This window comes from Micropterus dolomieu, linkage group LG04 (genome assembly GCF_021292245.1).
Source record: "Micropterus dolomieu isolate WLL.071019.BEF.003 ecotype Adirondacks linkage group LG04, ASM2129224v1, whole genome shotgun sequence".
NCBI classification, from domain to species: Eukaryota; Metazoa; Chordata; class Actinopteri; order Centrarchiformes; family Centrarchidae; genus Micropterus; species Micropterus dolomieu.
The window spans coordinates 13,731,620-13,756,518 of NC_060153.1; the positions used below are offsets into that span (position 1 = coordinate 13,731,620).

Genomic DNA, 24,899 nt, shown 5'->3' on the forward strand with positions numbered 1-24,899 from the left:
GAACAGGAGTAATTTGGTGCTTTTACGCTGAAAATATCACACCGGAAGTATCGCCGGCTACTTAGTATTGTGAGGAAGGTCGGCAGAAGTGCTGCAGTTTAGGTAACGGTATCGCAGGAAAAGTTTGTGAGAGAACCCTTGAATGTGTGAGAGTGTATAGCGAGTACAGATTTAACCCGAGGTATTGTCATTTATCGCGGGCAACAGAACAGTGGCTCCGGAAACGACGGCTGTTTGGACAAGACACATTTTAAAGAGGAGCTAACATAATCTGAGCTTTCCTGAAGTTCACTGACTGTCGAGTTGGCAGAGGTAATGTATCGTTAGCTAACGGGTGCTAGCTAGCTAGCTGGTTCAACGCCCATTCATTTGTTTCTTGTTGAGTTGGCTCACTCAGCGTTAAGAAAGAAGAGGCAAACTAAGTTCGCGTTAGTAAAGTCCTGTTAATGTGTAATCTTACCCTGAAAAGCAACGACACTTGCTCTCTAGCACAGTTAGCGTGAACTAGCTGAAAGATATGTGGGATAAAAGGTCACTTTTCATCTCTGCAGCTAGACGTGGCTGATTTTCAATGAAAGGCTCTTTATTTTCTGCCAGGCTGCAGCGGTGCGGCTGGTACTGTAAGTCCTGATGAACCATTACATGTGAAGACTTGAGCAAGATGATTTAAATGATTCAAACACAAAAATCAAAGTGTTCTAAAAGAAACCAAACGTGAATTTTCTGCTGGAGCTTTGCTTGTGTGGTACATCACCTCATGGAGGTTACATTTTTAAAGTTGTGTATTTTTTATTTTTTTTTATATGGACAGATGAAGGGAAATGCAATGTTAAGTGTAGCACAGGGTTGCAACCATCTTTTTTTATGTTATTTATATGAACTCAATCAATTAATCTGCCGGTTGTTTTCACAGTAAAATATTCTGAAAGCCCAAATCTAAACCTCAGGTCACTTAAGACACAGGGGCAGGAACGCTGGAACAAGTCATTGCTTCAAATAAATCAAACGACTAATTGATTATCAAAGTAGCTTCCAATAATGTTTCTTTCCATTGACAAATTAATTGGTCACCAAACGTTTAACCTCTAATGTCTTGGCAAGTACAGAACCTAATTGTTTTATCAAAAGAAACCCAACTTGGCCCTTTAAAGTAAATGAGGACGTTACTGTTAAAGTTGAGACACTTTTGAGCATAGCTGGATATAATTAGTCCTGTATGCGAAAAGTTTTAATGTAGAGTTTATCTGCACAGGGCAGTAACCTATATTCAGAATAGAGCTAGAGCAACACATTGGTCAGGCTGAAACGGTGTCACTTTTTTTATAGCTAGGCATTGATTTTTCAACTGTAAAAGGTGCCACTTCCTATGTATCTTGGTGACAGTGATCTAAAAAAACACACATCTAAGGGATCTATATCAAGATTGTTAGTTTATGCATTTAAAAATTACCATTGGCTGAGAAGTTATTGGATTTTTAAAAAAAAATGCTTTTAATTGTTGATAAACCAAGGATCTGTCGGGCTATAATTCGGTGAGATTTTTAAATATTGTGTATGCTTCATGCTTTTTTCTGTAATCCTTCTTCTCTCTACATTTTCAGATGTTTCAGATTAAGAAGATCTGTTGCATAGGTGCTGGTTATGTCGGAGGCCCAACATGTAGTGTCATTGCCCACATGTGTCCAGAGATCACAGTGACTGTCGTGGACGTCAACGAGTCCCGCATCAAAGCCTGGAACTCGGCCACTCTGCCCATATATGAGGTATCAACATAACACTGTAGTTATTCAAAGAAACTGAGCTAAAGTGTTATAACAGGATTAACCGCGTGATTTCTGGTAAAACATTTACAAAGGAGTGGGTTGTATTTCATTGAGAGCACTTATATGCCTTGTGTTTCTCCCCCCTACATTCTTCTCTCACTTTTGAGAGCCGTATATTTCGAAGGAGTTGTTGGTTTCTTGAGTTAAACTTTTAATAATATTGGTGTAGCTTGGCAACCATTCAAGTCATTGTTTTTGTACAATATTACTCCATCGTGGGTGGAATGAAACAGTAATTGGTTCCAGACCGCTCTGTGTCGTAACTTCTCTACATTGGCCACAACCGCGAGGTGTTACATCATCATGACTCGTTATGAGGCAGTTAAGGACCTGTCATTGAGAACTCTTATTACATTTTTGTAACTGTTTGTGCCATGTTTGTCTGACACATTCATTGACGCACCCCTCCCTGTCTCCTTTTCCCACTTCCTCCCACTTCAGCCGGGCCTGAAAGAGGTGGTTGAATCATGCAGAGGGACAAATTTGTTTTTCTCTACAGACATAGACTCAGCTATCAGGGACGCAGACCTCGTCTTTATCTCTGTGAGTCCATCAGTTACCCCTGCTCACGCACTCACTCACTCACTCACTGCTGTTTTGACCAGCTAAAGAAATGAATCTGACATTTATGACAGGTAAATTAATTAGAATGGTGTTGCCCCTGCCACAGGTGAACACCCCAACCAAGACGTATGGGATGGGTAAGGGTCGTGCGGCTGACCTCAAGTTCATTGAGGCGTGTGCTCGGCGGATCGTGGAGGTGTCTGACGGCTACAAGATTGTTACAGAGAAGAGCACAGTCCCAGTTCGAGCTGCTGAGAGCATTAGACGGATATTTGATGCCAACACCAAGCCTAGCCTCAACCTGCAAGTGTGTATTATTGCATGTGTATGAGAATGAAACTCCTCATGCATCTGTTCTGCAAGTTTCTAAAGCTGAGCCGCCGTTTTAGGTGCTGTCCAACCCAGAGTTCCTTGCGGAAGGAACAGCAGTGCGGGACCTGAAGGAGCCAGACCGCGTCCTGATTGGTGGGGACGAAACAGCAGAAGGCCAAAGGGCAATCAGAGCGCTGTGTGCCGTGTATGAACACTGGGTCCCCAAAGCACGTATCATCACCACCAACACGTGGTCGTCCGAGCTGTCCAAACTGGTAAGTGCAGCAGTGCAACTAATGATTATTTTCATTGTTTCATTTTCAGTTAATTTGCAGACTAGTGTCTAATGTCAGAAAATAGTGAAACGTGCCTTTTAGAATTTCTCATACCCAGATCACATATTTTAAATTACTTGTTTTAATCACCAGTCCATAAAAGCTTTTCTGATCAGGTGACATTAGCTTATTTCACATATTGGTCAAAAACAAATTTAAGGCATCTGTTACAAGATTATGTGTCGGAATATTGATATTCATATATCAGCCTCTGAAACCCTTACTGGCCATAGTCCAAACCCCAAAGATATTCAGTTTACTCTCTTGTATGACAAAGAAAAGTATCACCGTTTGGTATTTTTGATTGAGGAACAATTAATTAGTCAACAGAATAGCTGCTGATCAATTTTCTCTTGACTAATTGATCACTTGCCAAATTGTTTCTTTTCGTGTTGTTCTGAGTGGCCTCTACTAAAAAAAAAAAAAAAAAAAAAAAAAAACATGGTATGTGCTTGTGTAGGCAGCCAATGCATTCCTGGCACAGCGAATCAGCAGCATCAACAGTATCAGCGCTCTGTGCGAGGCCACTGGCGCCGACGTGGAAGAGGTTGCCAAGGCAATCGGTATGGACCAAAGAATAGGCAGCAAGTTTCTCAAAGCCAGCGTAGGTAAGAAACGAGTCCAAAATATGTTTAAAGGGAGCTTCTACGTACATTTGAAGTCCGTTAAACACAGACTAAGTGTTACCTTCTATCTATTTGCTCCTCCTAAGGTTTTGGTGGAAGCTGTTTCCAGAAGGACGTGCTGAATTTGGTGTACCTGTGCGAGGCCCTCAACCTGCCTGAGGTAGCCTCCTACTGGCAGCAGGTGAGAACTACACCGCCTGGCACCTTATTTTGCTCTTTTTTTTTTTTTGCTGAAGGTCTCTGCTCCAGTGCTTAATTTGTAAATTGTTAGGTGCCGGAGCGCGTGAAATGTGCCACTTGCCGAAAATAATTACGCTAATTAATTATTTAAAATGCATGGCGTACCTGCACATTGTCTTAAAGGGCGAACAAAAAACATTATTAGCTACCAAATCAAATAGTAAATAAGGAAATCCATTAGACTTTACCCTATTAGGCTGGATGAAATATTGGATTATATTTGTGTAGAAGGTCAGTGCAGAGACGGCACGCAAAAGGCTTAAACACAAAATAGCACTGCTCTGCTCATTGTATTTACCTGAATCTCACTCTGTTTGATTCCCTCAGGTGATAGACATGAATGAGTACCAAAGGCGGCGGTTTGCCTGCAGGATTATTGACTGCCTCTTTAACACGGTCACTGGTAAAAAGATCGCTCTGCTGGGCTTCTCCTTCAAAAAAGACACAGGTGACACAAGGTTTGTTGTTTGTTCTTTACATACCTTTACATACCTTTAATAATCATTGACCTGGCATTGTTTGTATGATCACACCACATGAACACCTGCCAACATGCTGTGGTGAACTGTGGCCCTGATCACAGCTGACCTTCGTGTGTGTGTTTTGTGTCACCACTCCAGGGAGTCGTCCAGTATCTACATCTCTAAATATCTGATGGATGAGGGAGCCAAGCTGTTCATCTACGACCCCAAAGTTCTTAAAGAACAAATCATTCATGACCTCTCCCAGCCCAGCATTTCAGAGGACAACCCAGAAAGAGGTAGGGGTGTGTTCAAATGCATGCAAAAACCTCTTATTTGGGAATTGATTTTCCTTCATTACATAAGATACAGCAGAGAGTTTACAGGAAATGAGCAGAGAACATACAACAAAGGCTGGACTTGTAGTGATTACACGGTCAGATTCTTCAAGCCCAAGGCGGCTTCCATTACCACCCACAAAAAAATAACTTTTTTGATAATAAATAAATTTAAAATCAGTTTACTTGCTGGTTTTCTGAGCCTTCTATTAGAATAAATTCATAATCTTTGGGTATGGCTTTTTTTTACTATTTTCTGACATTTTATAGACCAAATGAGAAAATAACTGGCAGTTCTCATTCAGCATTATGTTCTTTGTTTTTATTAAGTGACACTGGTTAAAATTCAGAAAATTGAAAGTAGTTCCCTGTTTTTCCTAATGCATTTTAAGACACTCAGCTGAATGGTTTGGAATGTTTTCAAAGATAATTATTTCTTTTGAATGCTAAGCTGTAGTTGTGACTAAGCTGAGAACTTCACTGACACGCCTTGTGCGTCTTCTTTCCCTTAGTGTCGGAGCTGGTGACTGTGACCTCAGACCCTTATGAGGCCTGCCAGAGTGCACATGCGTTGGTCATCTGCACTGAGTGGGACATGTTTAAGGTCACAATCACATTTTTTTCCCCCCCCACTACAGTCTTATGAATCGCTTCGGAAAAAAATGTCGTGAAAAAAATACCTCAATCATCATACCTGTCTAATTCCACCATAGGAACTGGACTATGAGAAGATTTACAAGAAGATGCTGAAGCCGGCCTTTATATTCGATGGTCGCAGAGTGCTGGACCACCTCCACCCACACCTCCAGAACATCGGCTTCCAGGTGAGCAGACCGGAAACAACAGACACTCGTACAAAATCAAAATGAACATGTGCCGTTTGAAAACAAGGCAAATATTTTGAGAACAGCTGCAGGTATTATTTTGATGATTTCTGTCCGCAGATCGAGACCATCGGTAAGAAAGTGGCAGCAACACGAATCCCCTACACACCGGCGGCTGCTTGTCCTCGCATCACTGCCAGTGAACCTCCACCCAAGAAAGCCAAAGTCTAAAAATCTCTCACTTCCACACACGCACGACACGCAACACATTCCTTTTTAATGGCTGGTGAAATGTTTAATTCAGGTCCAACGGGCTCTGCTCTCGGTACACACCTAATGATCACAAAGGCTGAACAGTGTGACTAATTTCTCCCCTGCTGGAGCCGGATAAGGGGAAGAAATTGAGCCTTTAGTCCAAATCTGTTTGAATGTGATCCACGAATGTACTCAAGTATTTGTAAGAAGTTTAGAGTTGAACCATTTCCAAACACAGAAATGGTTAATTTTATACATTTTGTGGGAAGTAGCATTTATCAACCAGACACTTCATATACATTAGTACATGCTCATGTCTGTTGATTTCAAATGAACACTTAGTGTGAGTCTTACAGTGTTTACTGTATAATCAAGTGTTGTTGCTAAATTTTATACTATTTTTTGAATCTTTTTATAAAATCCTCTTACTGTATGTTAATCAGTATTTGTCCTCTGTATCAGTGACTGTTTACTAAACAGCAATGCAATAAAATGTCATGTGTGTCCTTAATTTGTGACCGATGATTATTTCCCAGAAAAATTGACAAATGAAAACCAGCAATTGAAATTGTTGAGTTTTAATTCTTTAAATATAAATTACATTTGTTTGTTTTTTTTTCAAACAGTGTGCAAATCATCTTTCTTATCCAGATGTAAAATATGAATTAATTATTACGTTAGAAAAAGTACAGTTTGAGGTACAGAGATGTCAAAAGTACCTCGAAGTAAAAGCACCCCTTGTGATAAATGTACCTCACAAAAGGCCGATTTGGGCTTGAATCATACTTTTTCTAATGTAATCGAAATTTAAAACTGAACATTTGATGGTGTCTTCGGCAACCTTAGATTTGTTATTGTGTTATACATACTTTCCCCCCTTGAGCCCTCAGGACAAAAGAAAACCTCTTGCTTCATTAAATCACCAGCCCTGAAGCAGCAGACATCAAAGAGCTCTCAGATAAAGGTCAGTAGCTCTTTACCAGAAGTCCAAGCACCCTGAGGGGAGGGAGTTCATGGTGGATACTACAAATTACAGGTTGTATTTTCTCCTGGCAGGGTTACACAGTCTGTACCTAGATTATCTAAATATCTGCAGGCCTACAATTGCTGTTCTCTTTGATGTCCTCTCCCTTAAATATGGACGTGTGGCTTGTCAAAGACGAAGCGTAAAGGAATGGTCCTTGTACTTACGTGAGTCTTGTTAATGTCACTTCTCAACCCTGACTGAATGCCACCTGCCTTGCTTTTTGACTTGCACACCTTGTGTTACTACTCATACTGTATGTTAAATGTACTAGAATGCTGCATTATGGTTAGTTTGTGGCTGTACATGTTTGTAGTTACAGGTAGGGCGAGATTAAAGGGAGAGCTCTTCTTAAAGCTGCTGGTTTCGTGCTTTTCATTCTGTTACAGTGGCTTTTTTCTTGTTCAGCAGATTCTTCAGGAAGAACTCGCCTGTAAAAACAACAGGTGTAGATATATATTCCATATGAACTTATTTAACAAATACATTTAATCTGGCTGCCTGTTATGTTAGGAGTTGTCAGATGTTTTCTGATATATATTAATTATTACTGTGGCATTACAGCATTGGCTGGATGTAAGCGGTGAGCAGCACCTGCGTGACCTATAACACGCAGCTCTTAGCAACTTCATTGCCTACTCTCACTCTGATGAAGATTTGCTGTATGTCAATGTTGGCTGCTAAATCTTATTAAAAAGATCTTATAACAACTGTATGCATACATTATAGTCTTGACTCAGAGTTTTCCCAAATTACAAACATATTTTCACCTCTAGTGCCACACAAATCAGTTTAGTTTTGATTGCTAAGGTATAAGGATATCAAAGTATTAGGCATTTAAAAAATTCAGAACAAAATGTCCTTGCATAAACAATCAAACAATGATCCCATTACTCCCTGAACAGTTTTCACTGGAACTACCTTCCACTGAAGAAACAGTCCCTATGTAAAGTCTAGCATGTCTAGATACCACCAGGGGCAAGTGAGAAAATATATTTTCTCCAATTTCAGTGAACTGATCCTATAAGCTGCTGTTGCACACAGAAACCTTTAATAGTTTCAACTGTAATTGTAGAATAAAATGGATATTAAATATCACAGGAATAAATGTTGTTTTCCTCAACTTGTGTGTGTCAGAACTGCAGGATGGAGTGTGTTTCTCACCCGCTTTGTAGGAGGATCGCACCAGTGGTCCGCTGGCTGTGTAAACGAAACCCATATCATTCCCAACTTTCTCCCAATAGGCAAACCTCTCTGGAGTGACGTATTCTTCCACCTGAACCCAAACACACATTGTCACAGTGTGCATTCATTAGCCCAATTGTACATTTTGTTACCTGTTGCCCTGGTAAATACGAGAAAACGCTCCATAAAAGTGTGACATTCTTACCTTTAGGTGGCGTTTAGTGGGCTGCATGTACTGACCCAGCGTTAGACAGTCCACTCCTGCCTCTCGCAGCTCTGCAACATCATCACCACAAAAGTGTGGTCAGGAAATTAAAGTTTTACATCAAACATTTTGTGTGTGTGTGGGCGCGCACACACACCAGTCAAGGTGTTGAGTATCTGTTGTTCGGTCTCCCCGAGTCCCAGCATGATGGACGTCTTGGTGAGCACAGTGGGTTTGACCTTTTTGGCGTGCTTCAGGACGCTCAGAGACTGGTCAAAGTTTGCTCTGGGGTCACGCACGTGCCTGGGAACAAATGGGCATCCTGATCAGTTGAAATAAATCAGTAAGGTAAAGATATACCCCTATGCTGAAAATATATTCCCATGAACAATTAATTAACTACTGTGTTTCCACTTCTGCAGTTCCTGTAGTATTCACACTAACAGCAAGAAAATGGCTCATGTTCCACCTGCTGGTCATTGTGTGTATTACTGTAATACTGTATTCCTCCAGCCTGTTACTGACTTTAAGTCATTATACTGATGAATGTATGTTGTGAATGTGAATATATTTGTGTATATGTTTTATACCAGTCAGCTTGATGATGGATGACTGAAATGAATGAACACAAGCTAGAAAGTGTGACTGGCAACTTTCAAACTTAGCTACATACCAGCTTGACATGACACATTTTACAGCGCTCTCGCATATAATTGTAAACACATTTCATATTATGCAAAGGACAAAACAATGAAACAGTTTGTTGTTTGCCATGTTTACTGATCCCTCTGCATGTTCTCACTGTTAAAAAATAACTTATTCTTTGGCTTGTTGGCTGATTGAAGGCCACTAAAATCAAACTGAAGAAGACAGAGAAAACTCGGGAATTACAGCCAACATATAAAAAGACATGGTAGGTGCCAATCAGTACCGTTGCAGCTCTCGCACAGTCTCCACATTGTGGGCATACACATCTAACCCCGACAGGGCGATTTTCTCCACTGCTGCCAGGTCACCACGAAAATCAGGGGTCAGACATTCAACCAGCATCTCAGGGTCCCTAGATGAGGATGGTACAAGTGCTTATTTATTCAAACTGATCAGAGAATGAGATACAAGCACCCGATACAGCCAAAAGGGATGGGAGATTATACCGTTCCTTCAGGTTAGAGACAGTCTTTGCAAAGTGCTCTGCCCCTCCATCTGCAATATCTGCACACAAAAAACAAGAGGAAAAAGTGGCATTACAACAGTCATCACTGCTCATATTTTGAAACGTTGGTTGGTTATTTTGAATTTGTAGATGATTATTTTTTGTAAATCTTATTTAAACTATTTTGGAAAATATGTATTGTAAATGCTGTTGTGAATACTATGTATTTTTGTTGATTTAGTCAAAATGCCTGACCGGCAGACTCCAGGGAACAAAGCATGGTATGTTGTGCAACATGTTTAATTTTGAAGGACTCTTATTGAAGCTTACATGGTCTTATCCTCGCTGTGTGTGTGTTCTAAAAGCTACAAAATATTGACTCATTTTACATCAGTCAAGGCCTGTAATACAGGAAGGGCCCGCCGTCTGTCTGCTAAGACATCTGCTAAGTCTTTGACGTGAATGAGTGCAGTGAGGATTAATTAATTAAGGATACAGCGAATACCCTGAGATTCCCAAGTATTCCAGTTTTGAGTGAGGTTCCTTTTAGCCTTGTTTAAATGAAAACGTCATTGCTAGCAGTGGTGTAAAGTCGCACCTGGGAAGAACAAGGTCGATACACTGAGCTAGGAAGCCATCTTACCATCTCTGTCAACTGAGGTGAGAACCACGTAGTCCAGCCCCCAGGCAGCGATGGCCTTGGCTGTGTTGTAGGGCTCGTCTGGGTCCAGGGGTGGGGGCCGACGGGCCGTCTTTACAGAGCAGAACCTGCACCCACGGGTACATGTGTCCCCCATCAGCTACACACATATAGAGGGAGAGAAAAAACCTTAGCTATATGTAAATTGTAGGACTGGAGCACACAATCCAAACAGATATGTATCATGAGACGTTCAATGTATACAAATATATAAAATACATCATTAAGCAATAAATTAATATGACTGATTTCTACTTTTTTGAAAAACAGACAACAACCTGTATACTAGATGTAAAGAGATGATCTCAACATGCTTTTTTGTCAAGAATCTGTGAGCTTTTCTACAACTGTCGGTGAACTCAGTTGCACCACAGAGTCACAGTGCACCCAGAGACTTACCATAATGGTGGCTGTGGCTGTGGCGTACTCTCCTCCACCCCAACACTCCCCAATGTTAGGACACCTGGCCTCCTCGCACACCTGAGAAAAGACACACACACAGTCTTCAAATGACGTATTTATCAGACCTTTTGTATGTGGATTGATCCTGATGTAGTTTGTTGTAAGTTAGTGTCATGCAAGTTTGCAATTTGATAAATTTGTTCACTAAAATTTCAAATATAGCTCCCTATGAATGAGGGAATTATCCTCCTTGAAGAGACCACTCTAATCTGGAAAGAAATGTTTCCTCCGAGAACAAGAGTGATGTAAATAATAAACATGTAGATAAGATTAACTGGAATAAAGTATAATCCCTACCTTAACGATGTTTGGTCAGTAATGAAGTGAAACAAGTGATGAAGCTTACCTTTTCGAGTTTCGAAAATGTTTTCTTTGGTTAGAGGACCTTTTTTGTGGCTAACCATGCTTTGAGCGAAATATTCTATCCATAACTCAGAAATCAACAGAAGCAAACCATGAATGATGTTACAGTTTATGTACATTTAGTATATGTTTGTGAATAATTTCCTCTTCTTTGAACAAAAAGACTTAAAAATGTCAGATTAAATGACAGAGAAAAACCTTTTTGTATAACTTTTCCCCCTTTTCCTTTACAGATAATGTCTAATTTTTCTCACAGTTTTAAAAATCTGTTGTGTTTAGTTTTTTTTTTTTTTTTTTTATCTGATGTATGGCATGTTTCAATGTTTACGCTCCAATTAGTATTAGTAACATTTAAAAAAAAAAAATTAATAAATAATGTTGATTTGCAGTGACTCTTTCCATCACAGGGGACAGGTAGACCCAAACATGTCAGGCAAATGCACCCTCACCTGTTTGAAACATCTACATTTAATGTTTCTCCGCTAACTTCGCAGGCTAATCCTTTAACTTGTTCGCTGTATATACGACTTGCCGTGTGCAGGTTGAGTTCTCTCAGTGTGTTCTTCAGCTTGTTGTAGTTTTTTCCAATGGGGATCTCTGTCTTCAGCCATGGAGGAAGCCGCAGCCTTTCACAAAAACAAACAACACAGCCTTTCACTAAATGCGCAAGAGTGGTCTCGTCTGCATGTAGGTGTGGACGATGTGGATAACATCACTGTGAATGTGACACAGTAACTTTTGTGAAAATTCAACTGAAAAAAACCTCATAAATTAAAAACCAGATGGGAATTTTTTTAATGATTCAAAAATCTTGTATATCCATACTGCTGTGAAGCAGTCCTACTGAACAGATTCTAAGAAATGATGTAAATAATGCAATACAAACAGTACCTGCACACACAATGTACATACACATATCAATGTGTGGCATAAATACATATATTGTTATATACAAATATTGTCTCTGAAAAAGGTTCCATGGTCTAACCAATGACAACATAACTTCCTGATGCATGCAGCTGGTACAATAAAACTGATTTATACTCAGGTGAGTAAATAAAGTCTGTGCAACAGCAGGGATTTCATGTAAAAGTAAGGTGACCTGCAGTGTTTCAAAGCAGAGGTGGGTAGCACGCCACTTGTAACATTAGACCTCACGTTGATTCATCCAAAAACAGTCTGGTAGATAACGTTTTGTCTGATCAGGTCTTTTGAACCCATCTGGAAACCCTCAAAGACAAAATGGGGAGTGTTGCTGATCCTGTAAGATCAATGCAATATCTCCGCTGTCTTACCTCTCCCCCTTCTCTCTCTTCAGGTTGCCTCTGTACTCTGCCCACTTGCTTTTCTCCGACAGTTCACCTGAAATGAAGTCTTGTAGATCAGGCCCGTTATCACTCAGAAGCTCCTTCTTTCTGTAAGCCCGGTCTGGGGAGGACTCCGCCACAGTTGTCAGACTGCTGATGTAAACCTGCGGAGGAAGGTCTGAGGGTTACTGCTTCACAGTCACACTCTGTCGTGATGTTTACGAGTCCGTGTACCATATCACTTATTTGGGGAGGTTAAACAGCCTTACTGTCAAAGTTACAAAACAGATCACCGCAGGTTGTACTTCAAGGCCCGTGACCAGGCTTACAACAGACTATAGGGGTTAATGGGTTACCCACACCGTCAGTGTTTGTTAGTTGGAGAATATTCGAGTTGTGACTTGAAATACTCACATGTGGGATGCATCTGGGACTCAGCCATAGATGGTTTGTAGAGAAACGGCCAGCTACACAACAACTTTGTTTGAAAAGCGCCATGACTTTAGCTAGCAGGGGGCTGTCATTGGCAACAGACCTCGGCAAGCGGCTGCTTTAGTCTGGTGCTGCATTCACGTGATGTCGGTAGAATGGGATAAAAGGTAAAGCTGCTTTTCCGCCACCAGTTAATTTGATAAATATAAGAGATTGTAATTATTCTGCAGTCAATCTTTTTTAACAAGCCTTAGAGAAATCGAAACACAAGACCCCAGCATAAGATGTTACAACACTAAAAATACTAAACTATGTAGGTTACAGCACATAGAGCTGCAAATCTTTGGACGACTTTTTTGCGTTATAAATAAAATTATTATTATTATTATTATTATTATGTAAACAAATGTAAATAGAGTCATTACTAAAAAATACATTATTCCACAAGTTAAATCAGATGGTAACAGTGTAAATCCCCTTTTAGTGATAAGATGATTTTATTAATTGTGCAATTTTGGAAGGCTGACGTGAGCAGTTAATTACGGTTTTTCCAATACGGCTGAACGCGGCAGAGCTAACAGAGGAAATGGTGCTAATAGCTAGATAGTAAAACAACTTCTGTCGGTTGGTATCATAGACAACAACTTATGTTTTACTAGTTGCTAAACATTTTTTTAATAACTATAACAGATCTATACTAAAAAAATAAAGCTACGAAAATGATCACGACGTTCCTCGGTTGTCTTGTAATGCCTGGTGACGGCACGTACGTGCTCTACAATTGCGTCGTGACGTCCTTCCTTCCTCCTTTCCTCTGCTACCGGCGAGGTGAGGATAGCTGAAATATTGCTGCTTGGTTTTCATCTAACTCCATCTGTGGGAATTAAACATGCTTTTGGCTTAATTTTGAAGTATCATATGCGGACAGTACTCTGCTTCACCACATAAGCTGTATTTTGCCTTAACTTTAGGTTTGTTTAGAAATATGTTAGGTGGTTTTCCGTTGCTCCCGCTGTCTGCCTGAGGCCTGACGTCGCTGTGGTGTGCGTGTTAAGGGCCGCAGCGGGTTGAACAACATTATTTATAAAAGATAGTATTCGTATTTCAGCTGATAATTACGCCCACTAACATGTTGCAGAAGTGTACATTTGTAGTGATAACGTGCTTGCCTCCCTGCCTAATGTAGCTTTCTATTAGCACCAGCGCTAATGCTAACGTTACTTGGGATAACGCAGTGTAGCTGTACTTGCTTGTGCTAGACGCTGAATCTATGGCGTCCAGCGTTACAGTGACCACGTTTTAGTCAGAAAACCCAAATATTATAGCTGCTTGATGTACAACATGGCAGGCTAGCCTTGGATAACCGTTAATCCTTTAACCTGAACTTCAGTTCAACCATAACTAGCATTGGAAAGTGAAGCTGTCACGTATCATAACAGCTCCAGAGCACTTAACACACATTGTCAATCTTTACAGAATGAAGACCATTCTCAGCAGTCAGACTGTCGACATCCCCGACAATGGTAAGAAACTTAAATTTTGCAGACTATCGAGATAATCAAAACCTTGTTACAGACTCATGGTCCAAGTATTACCCACAATAATACATAATTATATGCCCGCATACACATGCATATTTATAAAAACCACCGCAGTAAATCATGTTTAGAAGAATTAGAAAGTATTTTAAACCGACCATCTGTGCTCTACCAGGAGACAGTACCAATGTCTTGAGGTACCTGTTTTTAACCCCAGATTTGTGGAGTTTGGTGTCTTACCGCCTGTTTGTGGTTTATTTTTATTTATTTCCCCCCCCCCATCCTGCTGTGTGGTGGCACAGTCGAGGTGAGGTTGAAGGGGCGGACGGTGACGGTCAAGGGGCCCCGTGGAAAACTCGTCAGGGAGTTCAACCACATCAACCTGGAGCTCAGCCTGCTGGGCAAGAAACAGAAGAAGGTAAGGAGTTAGGATGTTTTGCCTAAACTAATGGGATATGCTATAATCACAACATGTAGGCAGCCTCAAATTCTGCTGGGCAGCATGGTTGAATCACAACACTCTCCCAAAAATTGAATAGAAAGATAATCAGTGTGATGCACAAAGCGGAGTTTGTTCTTGTGTAATGTATACCTGTAAATGATGTTTTAACATCACAACTGTTTTTGATAAAAGATCTTACTCATCATCACAGAAAAAGCCTTTGTGCAGCAACATGACGCCCCCCCCCCCCCATAAAGGGTTTGAGGTTAATTACTAATTGCTGTCATAAGTTGGGCTGTGTTCATAATATACGAAATAGGAAATTAAATGACCTAATTCGTGAAAATACAGTATTGTTATAATAGTGGTAGAAATAGGTTAAGTCGAAGAATGAATGTTGTGAAAGGGTGTGAGCGACTTTCAAGTTTGTAAGACCGATGTCCTGCAAAGTAAACTTAACATTTTTCTCAAGTCTAAGAGGCTGAATGTCAACAGTATTAAAGTGTTTGTAGTTCCTGAACTTGGCTAGTTGATCGGCTCTATACTAATTAACTATTTGTTAAAGATGGTCAGTTCAACTTTTACCAAAGTTTTTATTTTACATCTGACAGTTTCTTTTCCCCAATATAAGTAAATTAATTTTAAAGCCCATGGCAATATCCCCAGCAATGTGTGACGTCTTCAAATAGCTTGTTTTCTGACAAACAGTCAAAAAACCAAAGATAATTTAGTGTTTTAAAACCAAGCAGAACATTGAAACATCAGAGCCTGCTAAATGTTTTGCTTTTGCTTGATGCCTTGGTAATTAACAAAATTGTTGGCGGTGATGAACATTCTGTGAATTGCATGATACAGTTAATTAGTTGTTCCAAGTTTTTGTACAGTGTGGTGAAAGTGATGCGAGTCACTGTGCTGTCTTCCTCAGCTTCGTGTGGATAAATGGTGGGGAAACAGGAAGGAGCTGGCCACAGTCCGCACCATCTGTAGCCACGTCCAGAACATGATCAAGGGAGTCACTTTGGTGAGACTACACTTCAGCTTGTCTGAGCTGTTGACAATGGCTCATTCTACCTATGTGAAACTGCTATAATAAGCTCTGTGCACTGCCTTTATGGTGGGATTAGTATATTTTGTAGTCATGATTCCCGTTGTGTCGCTGTATAGCCCTACAGCTAGTTATTGTTGGTAGGATGATGTGGTTTTTTGCCTTTGTGTTTCGGCTCATTGCCTCCCTCGCTTCTGTCTGACTGTAGGGTTTCCGATACAAAATGCGTTCTGTGTACGCCCATTTCCCCATCAACGTCGTCATTCAGGAGAGTGGAACTCTGGTGGAGATCAGGAACTTCCTGGGAGAGAAATACATCCGCCGTGTGCGAATGAGGACTGGTGAGTCTGCGGCAGCTCAAGGAAATATTGTAGCTATGGGAAGGACACTCATGTAAGGTCCAGAAATATTGTGAGATTTATTTACTTTGAGAAATATGTCTACCTATATTGGGATAGCAATTTTATAGTGATGTAGTAAATATTTGTTCATTGAGTTTAAGGGTAAAACAACCAAACGGGATCTATCTGTCCAGTGAATTAAATGGTCTGCAACTAACAACTGATTTATCGGCTTGATTTTGATTTCATTATTATTGTCTTGATTAATTTTATTTATAAAATGGTGAAAACATTAATTTCCCAAAAGCAATGGGTCCAAGGTGATCTGGTTTGATTACTTGATTGATTTGACCAACAGTTACAACCCTAAGGTGTTTATTGACCTTTCAAAACTGACAAAGAGAAGCATTACATTGTCACATTTGAGAAGCTGGTAGCAGTAGATGCAGAAAAAGTGCATAGTCTGTTTTGACCAATTGCTGTATTTGATTTGATGTGTGACAGTAATTTTATTCCATTGTGAATAGTAAAATTAATCTTTTGCTGTGTTCTTCTCTCTGTGTCCCAGGTGTGAATTGTGCAGTCTCAGCCGCCCAGAAGGACGAGCTGGTGTTGGAGGGTAACGACATTGAGCTGGTGTCAAACTCAGGTATACTGTCCACCTTTTTCACTACAGCTCGTAAAGAATTTCAGTTCTTTATTTGTTCAGTTAATTACAGCAATATTAGTGTTTTTCAGAGTACTGTACTGTTGACTGCAGAGATTACTGAAGTCAGTGGTTCCCTTGACCTTTTTGGCTTAAGTTTATAGGAAAGCAAAATACGAGTTGTGAGCACTTCAAGCAGAACGATTTGAGCAACTTTAGGAGCCCTAAACAACCAATTTTACCAGGAAAAAGATAAATGCCCAAACGCATGCTTACATTTCACAATGCCTCAAATATACCTTGCTATCCATTGACTTCAGTTATCTATATAATGTCACCTTTCTTACTGCGCCTCCATTTTAGTTTTCATTATTAGTCTATGCCTTTTCATTAAGTTGCATTCTCCATCTCCTTTTTACACATACAACTGGTGAACCCATCCTCCTCTCCCTGAGTAGGACAGCGACACAGTTCTTTGTTTGGCTTTGTACTGCAGCACATCGGACTTGAAATTAAAATGTTGGACTGAAACTACTGAGACTTTTATAGGCGCTTTGGTCAACAGTGTAGGAGCCACACCACAATAATATAAACTAAGACCAAACAGTGTAATCGTCTTGAGTGATCAGTCACTGGTACTCAGTCAAACTGAAGATGTATTTCTCTTGAAGACCAGACCGAAGGCACAAAAGCCCCTTAAACAAGCAGCAAGTTAATATAGATGTTGTACAGTCCTGGCTGAGCATCTAGGACACATTGTCTGATGTCAGTGGTTTGTAGCCTGTAGACTACAATAGATTGTCTTTGCCCAATATATCTTGGTCCCCTAAAATGTCTGGGCATATTTATAAAGATCACATTTTTCATACGATGTAGATGAAATCACCCTTCAATTAAGTTGAAAATAAAAACCTCAGTCATGATTTCATTATAAATGTGAAATTCAGGGTCAAAACAACAGAACTTCGTACTTCTCACCCCCCCTGATCTTTCCTCCATCTCTCTCTCCTGTATTATTATTGTGATCCTGACGTGTTGCTCATCATCTCATCTTGTCTCTGTTCCAGCTGCTCTGATCCAACAGGCCACCACAGTCAAAAATAAGGATATTAGAAAGTTCTTGGACGGTATTTACGTGTCCGAGAAGGGAACAGTAGTGGAATCCGATCAGTAAAGGTTACATCTGCACTGCAAGAGGTTAGACAACGCCGTCAAAGCTTGTCTTCTGCATGCTTCTTACAATGCCTGTCTTGGTGGTGATGTGAATACATGTATGTCTTTTTTCCAGAGATGTCTGCGGTTTTGCTTTGTGTAATGCATTGTGGCTCTACATAACTGATACCGTTTTTTACTTATTTTTATTTTGATCTTATGTGGTATTGGGGATGAGCAAAATTGTTAGAATTAGTATACTAATATGTATTTTCATTATCAATATTTCTAGAAGTTATGTCTAAGATTGTATAAATAAGTTAAAGATAATGTTAATTTCCAATAGCCAAAAATGTCTTAATTGCTCTTTTGATCTGACAACAATCCAAAACTAAGCAATCTATCATGAAGAAAAGCATCAAAATCATAGGTTTAAGCTAGAACCAGTAAATATTGCGTGGTTTGAAAATGACTGAACAGACATTAAAGTGCTGTGAACTGTAAATTTTACAATTGCATCAAGTTGTTTATTGCTTCAGATTTTAGGTCTTAATGCAACACTGATCTAAAATCTTAGTTGTTCAATCTTATGAAACGAAATGGCTAAATGCTCATATTAAACTAAAAGGCTTATTAGGCCTCAGTAATTTAGCATATTGTGGTAATGTTTTCATTAAAATGCATACCAGTTGCATGGGATCAGGTCTCTCCCTTCACACTCTGCTCTTCTGCTGCTTTTCAGCGGCCTTGATGCAACAGGCCACCACGGTCACAAATGACATCAGGAAGTTCCTGGACGCCATCTACATCAGCTAGAAGCTGAGGAGCAAGATGATGAATAGATGTTCACCATGTCCTGTTATGACCAATAAAACGTACCAACTTTTCCAATTAATCCGTCCTCTGGCTCTTTTGTCACCCTTTTAGTTATTTGCCTGTCTGTAGGTCAAAATGGTTTAGTAAAACGGTACCTGTGAAATTAATTTAGCGACAATAGAAATGTGATGTATGATCACAAATTGAACAGTTACTCAAAAGTATTAATACAGAATTACAGATAAAGTCAACAAAGGAAATAAGATCTGCATCTGAAGATTGATATTTGGTGTTGCTGTGTTTACCTTCTGATTAATTGGCTTCTGTTTAGTGTCTAAAATTGTTTTAAACCAGGGCTGTATTGAACACATCAGGTTTTCCGAAGCTTTATATTACACAAGACCTGTGATGTAGCGTGCAGCTAGCAGCTGTAGAAATAAATATATGTAAATGATGCTTTTAGATACTTTAATTTCACTCTGTATGATGTAAAGGCAACAAAATGGAGAAAATGTAAAGCAATTTAACTATATGAAATTAAAGCCAAAGAAATTGTAGATCACAATATCTTCACGGTCAACTGAAAATGCAGCGTCCCCTCTATGGAAGTTCAGATTCAAGTATTGAGTGTCCACTTCAATAGGTATTTGGTGGTCCGCTGACTGTTCATGTAGCATCACTATGAGGTTCACTTTTTTTTGGTGATTAAAATATAAGTACTGGTGTAATTGTCATAACATTCACATGACACTCACACATTCATGTTTCCTTCAGGGTGACTGTTCATCTCACATCATCAGGCTTTTTTTATTACCATATAACTTCAAAACTAATGACATTCCCATCATCATCAGCTGGCCTTCAAGTTTACTGCTTATTAGTAAATGATAGACTGCTAACATGCTACACTAAGGTGGTGAAAATGGTACATTATACCTGATGTATTTTAATGTTTTGTCATTGTGAACATATTAGCAAGTCATTCAGCAGTTAAAGTAGCTCATGTGTAACATTGCAATATGTAGGAAAACACCCATTCATAAATATCTTGGAACTCATCATTAGGACCCGAGCACAAAACATGCCTCCTGGAGCGATGCTCAACGCCCAACAGAAAGTCGGCCATTTTGGATTTAATGGTATTGTTTGACGATTTACAAGCTTTATACTTTAACATCAACTTCAAATTTTCGCTGTCTAGTCTAAAGCCATTGATCATTAAAAGTTGTACAATCTGAGTTTTTGTTTAATGGCATGCCTGTGCCGTGGCATACAAAATCTATTATTCACCCTGAAACAGGAAGTTGTTGAACTTAAGTGTGTATGCTCATATAGTTTATGGTATGCTCACATCTGCACCAAACTTTACATGTTTGATAAGAGTCCCGCCCTGAATACCACCTTCACCTCCACCACCCACAAACCTGTCTGCTGATACCTTTGCTGCCTTCTTCACAGGCAAAGTGGCAGCTATAACTAGCCAATTCTCTAAATTACTCAAAATCAACCATTCTATTCCCGCCCTGGTCAGCGCCCACTGTGTGAACACGGCACAGGAAAACCATGTAACAGTCATGTAGCAGTCCTCATACATGTCTCCCTCCATCTCCCTCGGGAAATGGCGCAAAAGGCTTAACACCAAGGCTAACACGTAGCAGTCCATGTTCTCCTCTGCCCTACCCAGGTCAATGGCACTTCAGTCTCCTCGTTTACTCCTCTCACGGAGAGCGAAGTATCAGAACTCCTGATCCATAGCCGTCCCACTGCATGCCCAGTGGACCCGATTCCAACGAATCTCCTCCAAGCCATATCTCCTACCGTGGTCCCAGCAATCACTCATGTAATAAATACTTCTCTGCCTTCATGAACCTTCCCGAACACTTTCAAAAGGGCTCGGGTTACACCCTTGCTCAAAAAGCCCTCACTCGCCCCAACTCAAGTTGAGAATTCTCAGCCAGTTTCTCTTCTACCATTTTTATCCAAAACTATCGAACAGGCAGTCTTCAAACAGGTCTCAGAATTCCTCTCACGGAATGACCTCCTAGATCCATATCAGTCTGGTTTTAAGAGTGGCCACTCTACTGAAATGGCTCTTTTGTCTGTAACAGAAGCCCTAAGGTCAGCTAAAGCTGCAGCCCAATCCTCGGTTCTTGTCCTGCTGACCTATCAGCTGCCTTCGACACAGTCAATCACAGGATCCTGCAATCTGCACTCTCAGCAATGTACATCTCGAGTAAAGTACTCCTGTGGTTTGAATCCTACCTCTCGGGGCATTCCTACAATGTTTTGTGGCAAGGACAATTATCCTCCTCCCACTGCCTCTCCACAGGGGTGCCCCAAGGCTCAGTGCTAGGGCCCCTTCTCAATTTACACCACCTCACTGGGGCTTCTCTTACCGCTGCTACACAGACAATACGCAACTCTACCTATCCTTCCCGCCAGACGACCCCACCGTCTCGGCGCGGATCATGGACTGTCTCTCGGACATGGATGAAGGCTTACCACCTTCAACTAAACCTCTCTAAGACTGAACTCTTGGTTATTCCAGCCAAGCAATCTATCCACCATAACATCAAACTACAAATTGACTCCTCAACCATCACTCCAACCAGGGTGGTGAGAAACGTGGGTGTCATGACTGATGACCAGCTGTCCCTTTCAGACCATGGTGCTGCTGTCTCTCGGTCGTGCCGCTTTGCTCTATACAACATCAGAAAAAGCAGGCACTACCTCGCTCAGTATGCCACCCAGCTTCTGGTCCAGGCCATGGTTAACTCTTGCCTCGACTATTGCAATTCCCTCCTAGGTCTTCCCTACAAATGATTCAGATCGCAGCAGCACGTCTGGTTTTTGATCAGCACAAAAGGACTCAAGTCACTCCATTACTGTGTGACCTCCACTGGCTACCCATGGCCTCCAGAATCAGATTCAAGTCACTAATGCTTGCATACAGAGTGACTACTGGGTCTGAAACCATCTGCTTAAACTCCATAATACAAGTTTACGTTCTTTCTCGGCCACTACGCTCCTCCAACGAACACCGCCTGGCTCTGCCATCACTTCACACAAAGCAGTCCCAGTGCTGGCTGTTCTCAAATGTGACACCACAATGATGGAACGAGCTACCACAAACCATCAGAGCAGGGGCGTCCCTCTCTAACTTCAAGAAGCTCTTGAAAACTCACCTCTTCAGAGAACACTTCCTCTTATAACACCTCTAACTCCTAACATGCACTTCCTGTGCTCTTCTTCTCCTATCCCCTTACAATTATATTGTATTGATTGCACTTTTTTATTAATTCTTACTTCTTTCCCTAGGTATTTACCACATTGATGCGATATGTGCTATTAGCTCTTCCTAGTATTTAGTGCTGCTCTTACTATGTATTGTCAGTTGTAGATCTCGTGCTGTATTTCATGCTTTGTTGATGCTTGTATGTTGTTTCTCAAAAGTAAGTCGCTTTGGATAAAAGCGTTTGCCAAATGAGTAAATGTAAATCTTGATACAAAATCAGAATCAACTGGGTCTGCTCAGCATTTTTATAAATGTCGCAGAGCATGAGTGGATGTTAACTGCTTAATTGTACCATGCAGTGCACCCACGTGGAAGCATCCATATTTGTCATGTTTCTCCACTCATTTGTCCAGGTTTTTTATACAATTTGTTTGTATATATCAATATTGATAACATAAGCATAGTAATCTTGCATTACTGATGAACATTTAACCCAGCCTTAATTATGAGAAGACTGTAAGTATCAAAGTAAATTAATCTCACTGTCATAACTTCTCAAATTCAGGATTCGTTTGTCCTTTAATTCATATAATTATAAACCTTTGTGCTCCTGGTCAAAACTAAGCACTTTGGGGTGTGGTAACATGCATTTGTTTGTTTACATCATTATAGACAGTTTATATCACAGACTAAAATGACTATTGCTTTGATGTCAAGAGTCCTATGATTTCGTTTATTGTTTTTTGTCAGCAAGGTATTCACTACAAGCCGAATGGGCAGATGGCATATGACTCACCCCTAGATCCTTCTTGTTCATGATTTTAATGGCAACCTTTTCTCCTGTCAGGATGTGTCGTCCGAGCTTGACTTTAGCAAAGCCCCCTGAAAAACACAAACTAGTTCACATCATCCTCTGGCACAAAGACAGGCGTTTTCACTAGCCGATACACATTAACACTGCCGTTACCTGAGCCGATAGTCTCATAAACCTCATAATATTTGTAGAGCTCGTCGGCTCCGCGGGGCTCCGTTCTTTCCACAGGCATCCTCCCTGCTTCAGCCGCACGGCGATAAACCTCCCTGCGGTGGGAGAAAACGGTTTAGCAGAAGTGTTAGCCACTCAACTCGCTAAAACACACAGTTCAAGTGGAAAACACGCAACTCTCTCTGTGTTCAACATAAACGTTAGTTTGTTAACATCTTCTGACGAGCTAACGTCGATTAAGTTAGCTAACGCTAAAAAAAGATTTGTACTTAACGTTGGCCGATAAAAATCGTTAATACCACCAAAAGTAGTAAACAATAAGATACGAAACGCTAACGTTTAGTAAATGACGTTACGTATTTACCTGAATCTGTATTAAAACGGGAGATAAAGAAGGTAAAATCTGTTAACAACCATGTGCCATTTAGACAAGCCTTCATGCAGAGATGTTTTGTTACAGAAATTTGAATTTCGCACGTCGACGTTGCCTCCATTTCCTGTTTCCGGTTTGTGCTTCGTCTGCCCCTTTGTGGTAAATAATGGTACTGCGACTATAAAAAAGGTAGATGATTATTTTTTTTACTTTATGGTCATTTTGGAGACTATGTTTACTTTGTGATTGAATTGTACTGCATCATACTTACTGTTGTTTTTTTCTCCCCTCCATATAGATGGGGTGAACAAATGGAAACACCTCCCATTGTAAATGAGTTGTAACCTTTATGAAGGTAGACTGCATTAGTTTTAGCCAGGTGTGCCTCATAAAAAGGAAACTGTGTATACACACATACATACATACATCCATAAAGACTAAGAGAAAAACCCGGATACATAAGGAGTTAAACGTAGCAAATGCAGAAGCATCCCTATTTGTGCATCATAGAATGAATTAGCAATAACACATCAATAATATACTCAATAACAAATATAATAAGTCCTTCATTCAAATTTCTACCTAAGTAGAATCTAAGTATTATCGGACATTCCCATAAAGTATCAAATGACCCCTGTCACTGTTATTATTATTATTATGTTGTGTAGCTTATTATCTGTATTACAATATTTTATATGCTAATCTTAATCTGTGAAGTAGTCAGCTATTTAACACCACTGCAAAAGGAACAGATCAAACGGTACATGGTTTAATTTCTGGGATACAGATGCACATTTGGGAGTTTAATGGTTCAAAACCTGTGATATGGTCAGATGAGTCATACTTCACCTTATTCTTTTTTAAAGATTTTTTTTGTTGCCTTTATTGGACATTCAACAGTGAAGAGGCAGAAAGGAAACCAGGGAACGAGAGACAGGATGGTATGTATGCAGCAAGTCCCAAGCTGGAATCAAACTGTGGATGTTGCAGTTATGTGGCCTGCGCTGTAAACATTTGGCTACTAAAGCGTTCCCCTTCTTAATGTTCTTGACAGGTCAGCAAGTGCATGGTTGGTGTACATCAAGAGAACAGTGCAGTATAGGCCTGAATGTCCCTACAGTAAAGGTGTCCAGTTGCTCTGTAAGGTTATGGGAGACATTTTCCTGGTGTCGTTTGGGTCCACTTATCTCATTAGAGGAAGTGGACATTATGAATCAATACACATATATTCTGAGTGATTACCTTTATCCTGTGATGAAACATTTTCCACTCACTGAATGGTTTCATGAGTATGAAAATCACATCATATGCTATGGCCTTTTCATTCCATTAATCTCAACCACACTGAAGACCCGCAGAATGACATGTTAGACTGCACTCACCACCACCATCATCAAGATGACAAATCAGAGGAATATCATTTGGAAGATTGGTGGTCATCCCTACGATAGAGTTCCAGAGTCTTTGCCAATTGGCACTGTAGCTGTTGTGGAGGCTCATGGCAGTCAAACATTTTCATTAAATTTGTCATTCATCTCCTCACACTCATACCCACATTGTATAAATAAAACTAACCTTATTGTACACCCTCTGTGCAACGTTGTTTGACTGAGGTCCTGAGGTACCAAAAAAAATAAATTCCACAGCCTGATATGTTGCACACGGATGGCAGCACCTTTGTGAAAAGTAATGGTTAGCTGCAAACATGTGCAATCAT

General features: G+C 40.3%; 4 protein-coding genes and 1 long non-coding RNA gene across 6 annotated transcripts in view; 3 read left to right on the forward strand and 2 right to left on the reverse strand.

The window, feature by feature from the left end:
• Window positions 1-23,237, reverse strand: part of melk (maternal embryonic leucine zipper kinase) — a gene marked incomplete at its 5' end in the record, with an annotated part of 32,808 nt that extends 9,571 nt beyond the window's left edge. The window contains 3 exon segments of the mRNA XM_046046298.1: window positions 22,621-22,706; window positions 22,792-22,904; window positions 23,174-23,237. Coding sequence (XP_045902254.1) covers window positions 22,621-22,706; window positions 22,792-22,870 — 165 coding nt within the window.
• Window positions 71-6,289, forward strand: ugdh (UDP-glucose 6-dehydrogenase). The gene is made up of 12 exons (XM_046046299.1): window positions 71-312; window positions 1,602-1,763; window positions 2,265-2,366; window positions 2,494-2,694; window positions 2,777-2,974; window positions 3,495-3,642; window positions 3,747-3,841; window positions 4,228-4,358; window positions 4,521-4,660; window positions 5,212-5,303; window positions 5,413-5,523; window positions 5,644-6,289. Exons 2-12 carry the CDS (start codon window positions 1,602-1,604, stop codon window positions 5,752-5,754), a joined length of 1,491 nt encoding a protein of 496 aa, XP_045902255.1. The 5' UTR covers window positions 71-312; the 3' UTR covers window positions 5,755-6,289.
• Window positions 6,345-12,752, reverse strand: lias (lipoic acid synthetase). Its single transcript, XM_046046300.1, has 11 exons — window positions 12,592-12,752; window positions 12,166-12,341; window positions 11,403-11,496; window positions 10,445-10,525; window positions 9,989-10,145; window positions 9,347-9,404; window positions 9,124-9,252; window positions 8,350-8,495; window positions 8,193-8,263; window positions 7,967-8,078; window positions 6,345-7,233 (listed from the first exon to the last, which is right to left on the reverse strand). The coding sequence occupies exons 1-11, from the start codon at window positions 12,673-12,675 to the stop codon at window positions 7,178-7,180; spliced, it is 1,164 nt and encodes a 387-aa protein (XP_045902256.1). The 5' UTR covers window positions 12,676-12,752; the 3' UTR covers window positions 6,345-7,177.
• Window positions 13,419-18,668, forward strand: rpl9 (ribosomal protein L9). 2 transcript variants are annotated; one of them, XM_046046303.1, is made up of 8 exons: window positions 13,419-13,437; window positions 14,086-14,132; window positions 14,450-14,565; window positions 15,515-15,610; window positions 15,843-15,975; window positions 16,544-16,624; window positions 17,689-17,818; window positions 18,516-18,668. In XM_046046303.1, the coding sequence occupies exons 2-7, from the start codon at window positions 14,087-14,089 to the stop codon at window positions 17,793-17,795; spliced, it is 579 nt and encodes a 192-aa protein (XP_045902259.1). In that variant the 5' UTR covers window positions 13,419-13,437; window position 14,086; the 3' UTR covers window positions 17,796-17,818; window positions 18,516-18,668. The 2 variants fall into 2 exon arrangements, with proteins under 2 accessions (XP_045902259.1, XP_045902258.1); XM_046046302.1 differs by lacking the exon at window positions 13,419-13,437 and adding an exon at window positions 13,559-13,580.
• A 243-nt stretch (window positions 23,238-23,480) lies between the features above and the next one.
• Window positions 23,481-24,375, forward strand: LOC123969178. The gene is made up of 3 exons (XR_006824656.1): window positions 23,481-23,561; window positions 24,049-24,123; window positions 24,237-24,375. It is a non-coding gene; the product is annotated as an uncharacterized LOC123969178 (long non-coding RNA).
• The last annotated feature ends 524 nt before the right edge of the window (window positions 24,376-24,899 follow it).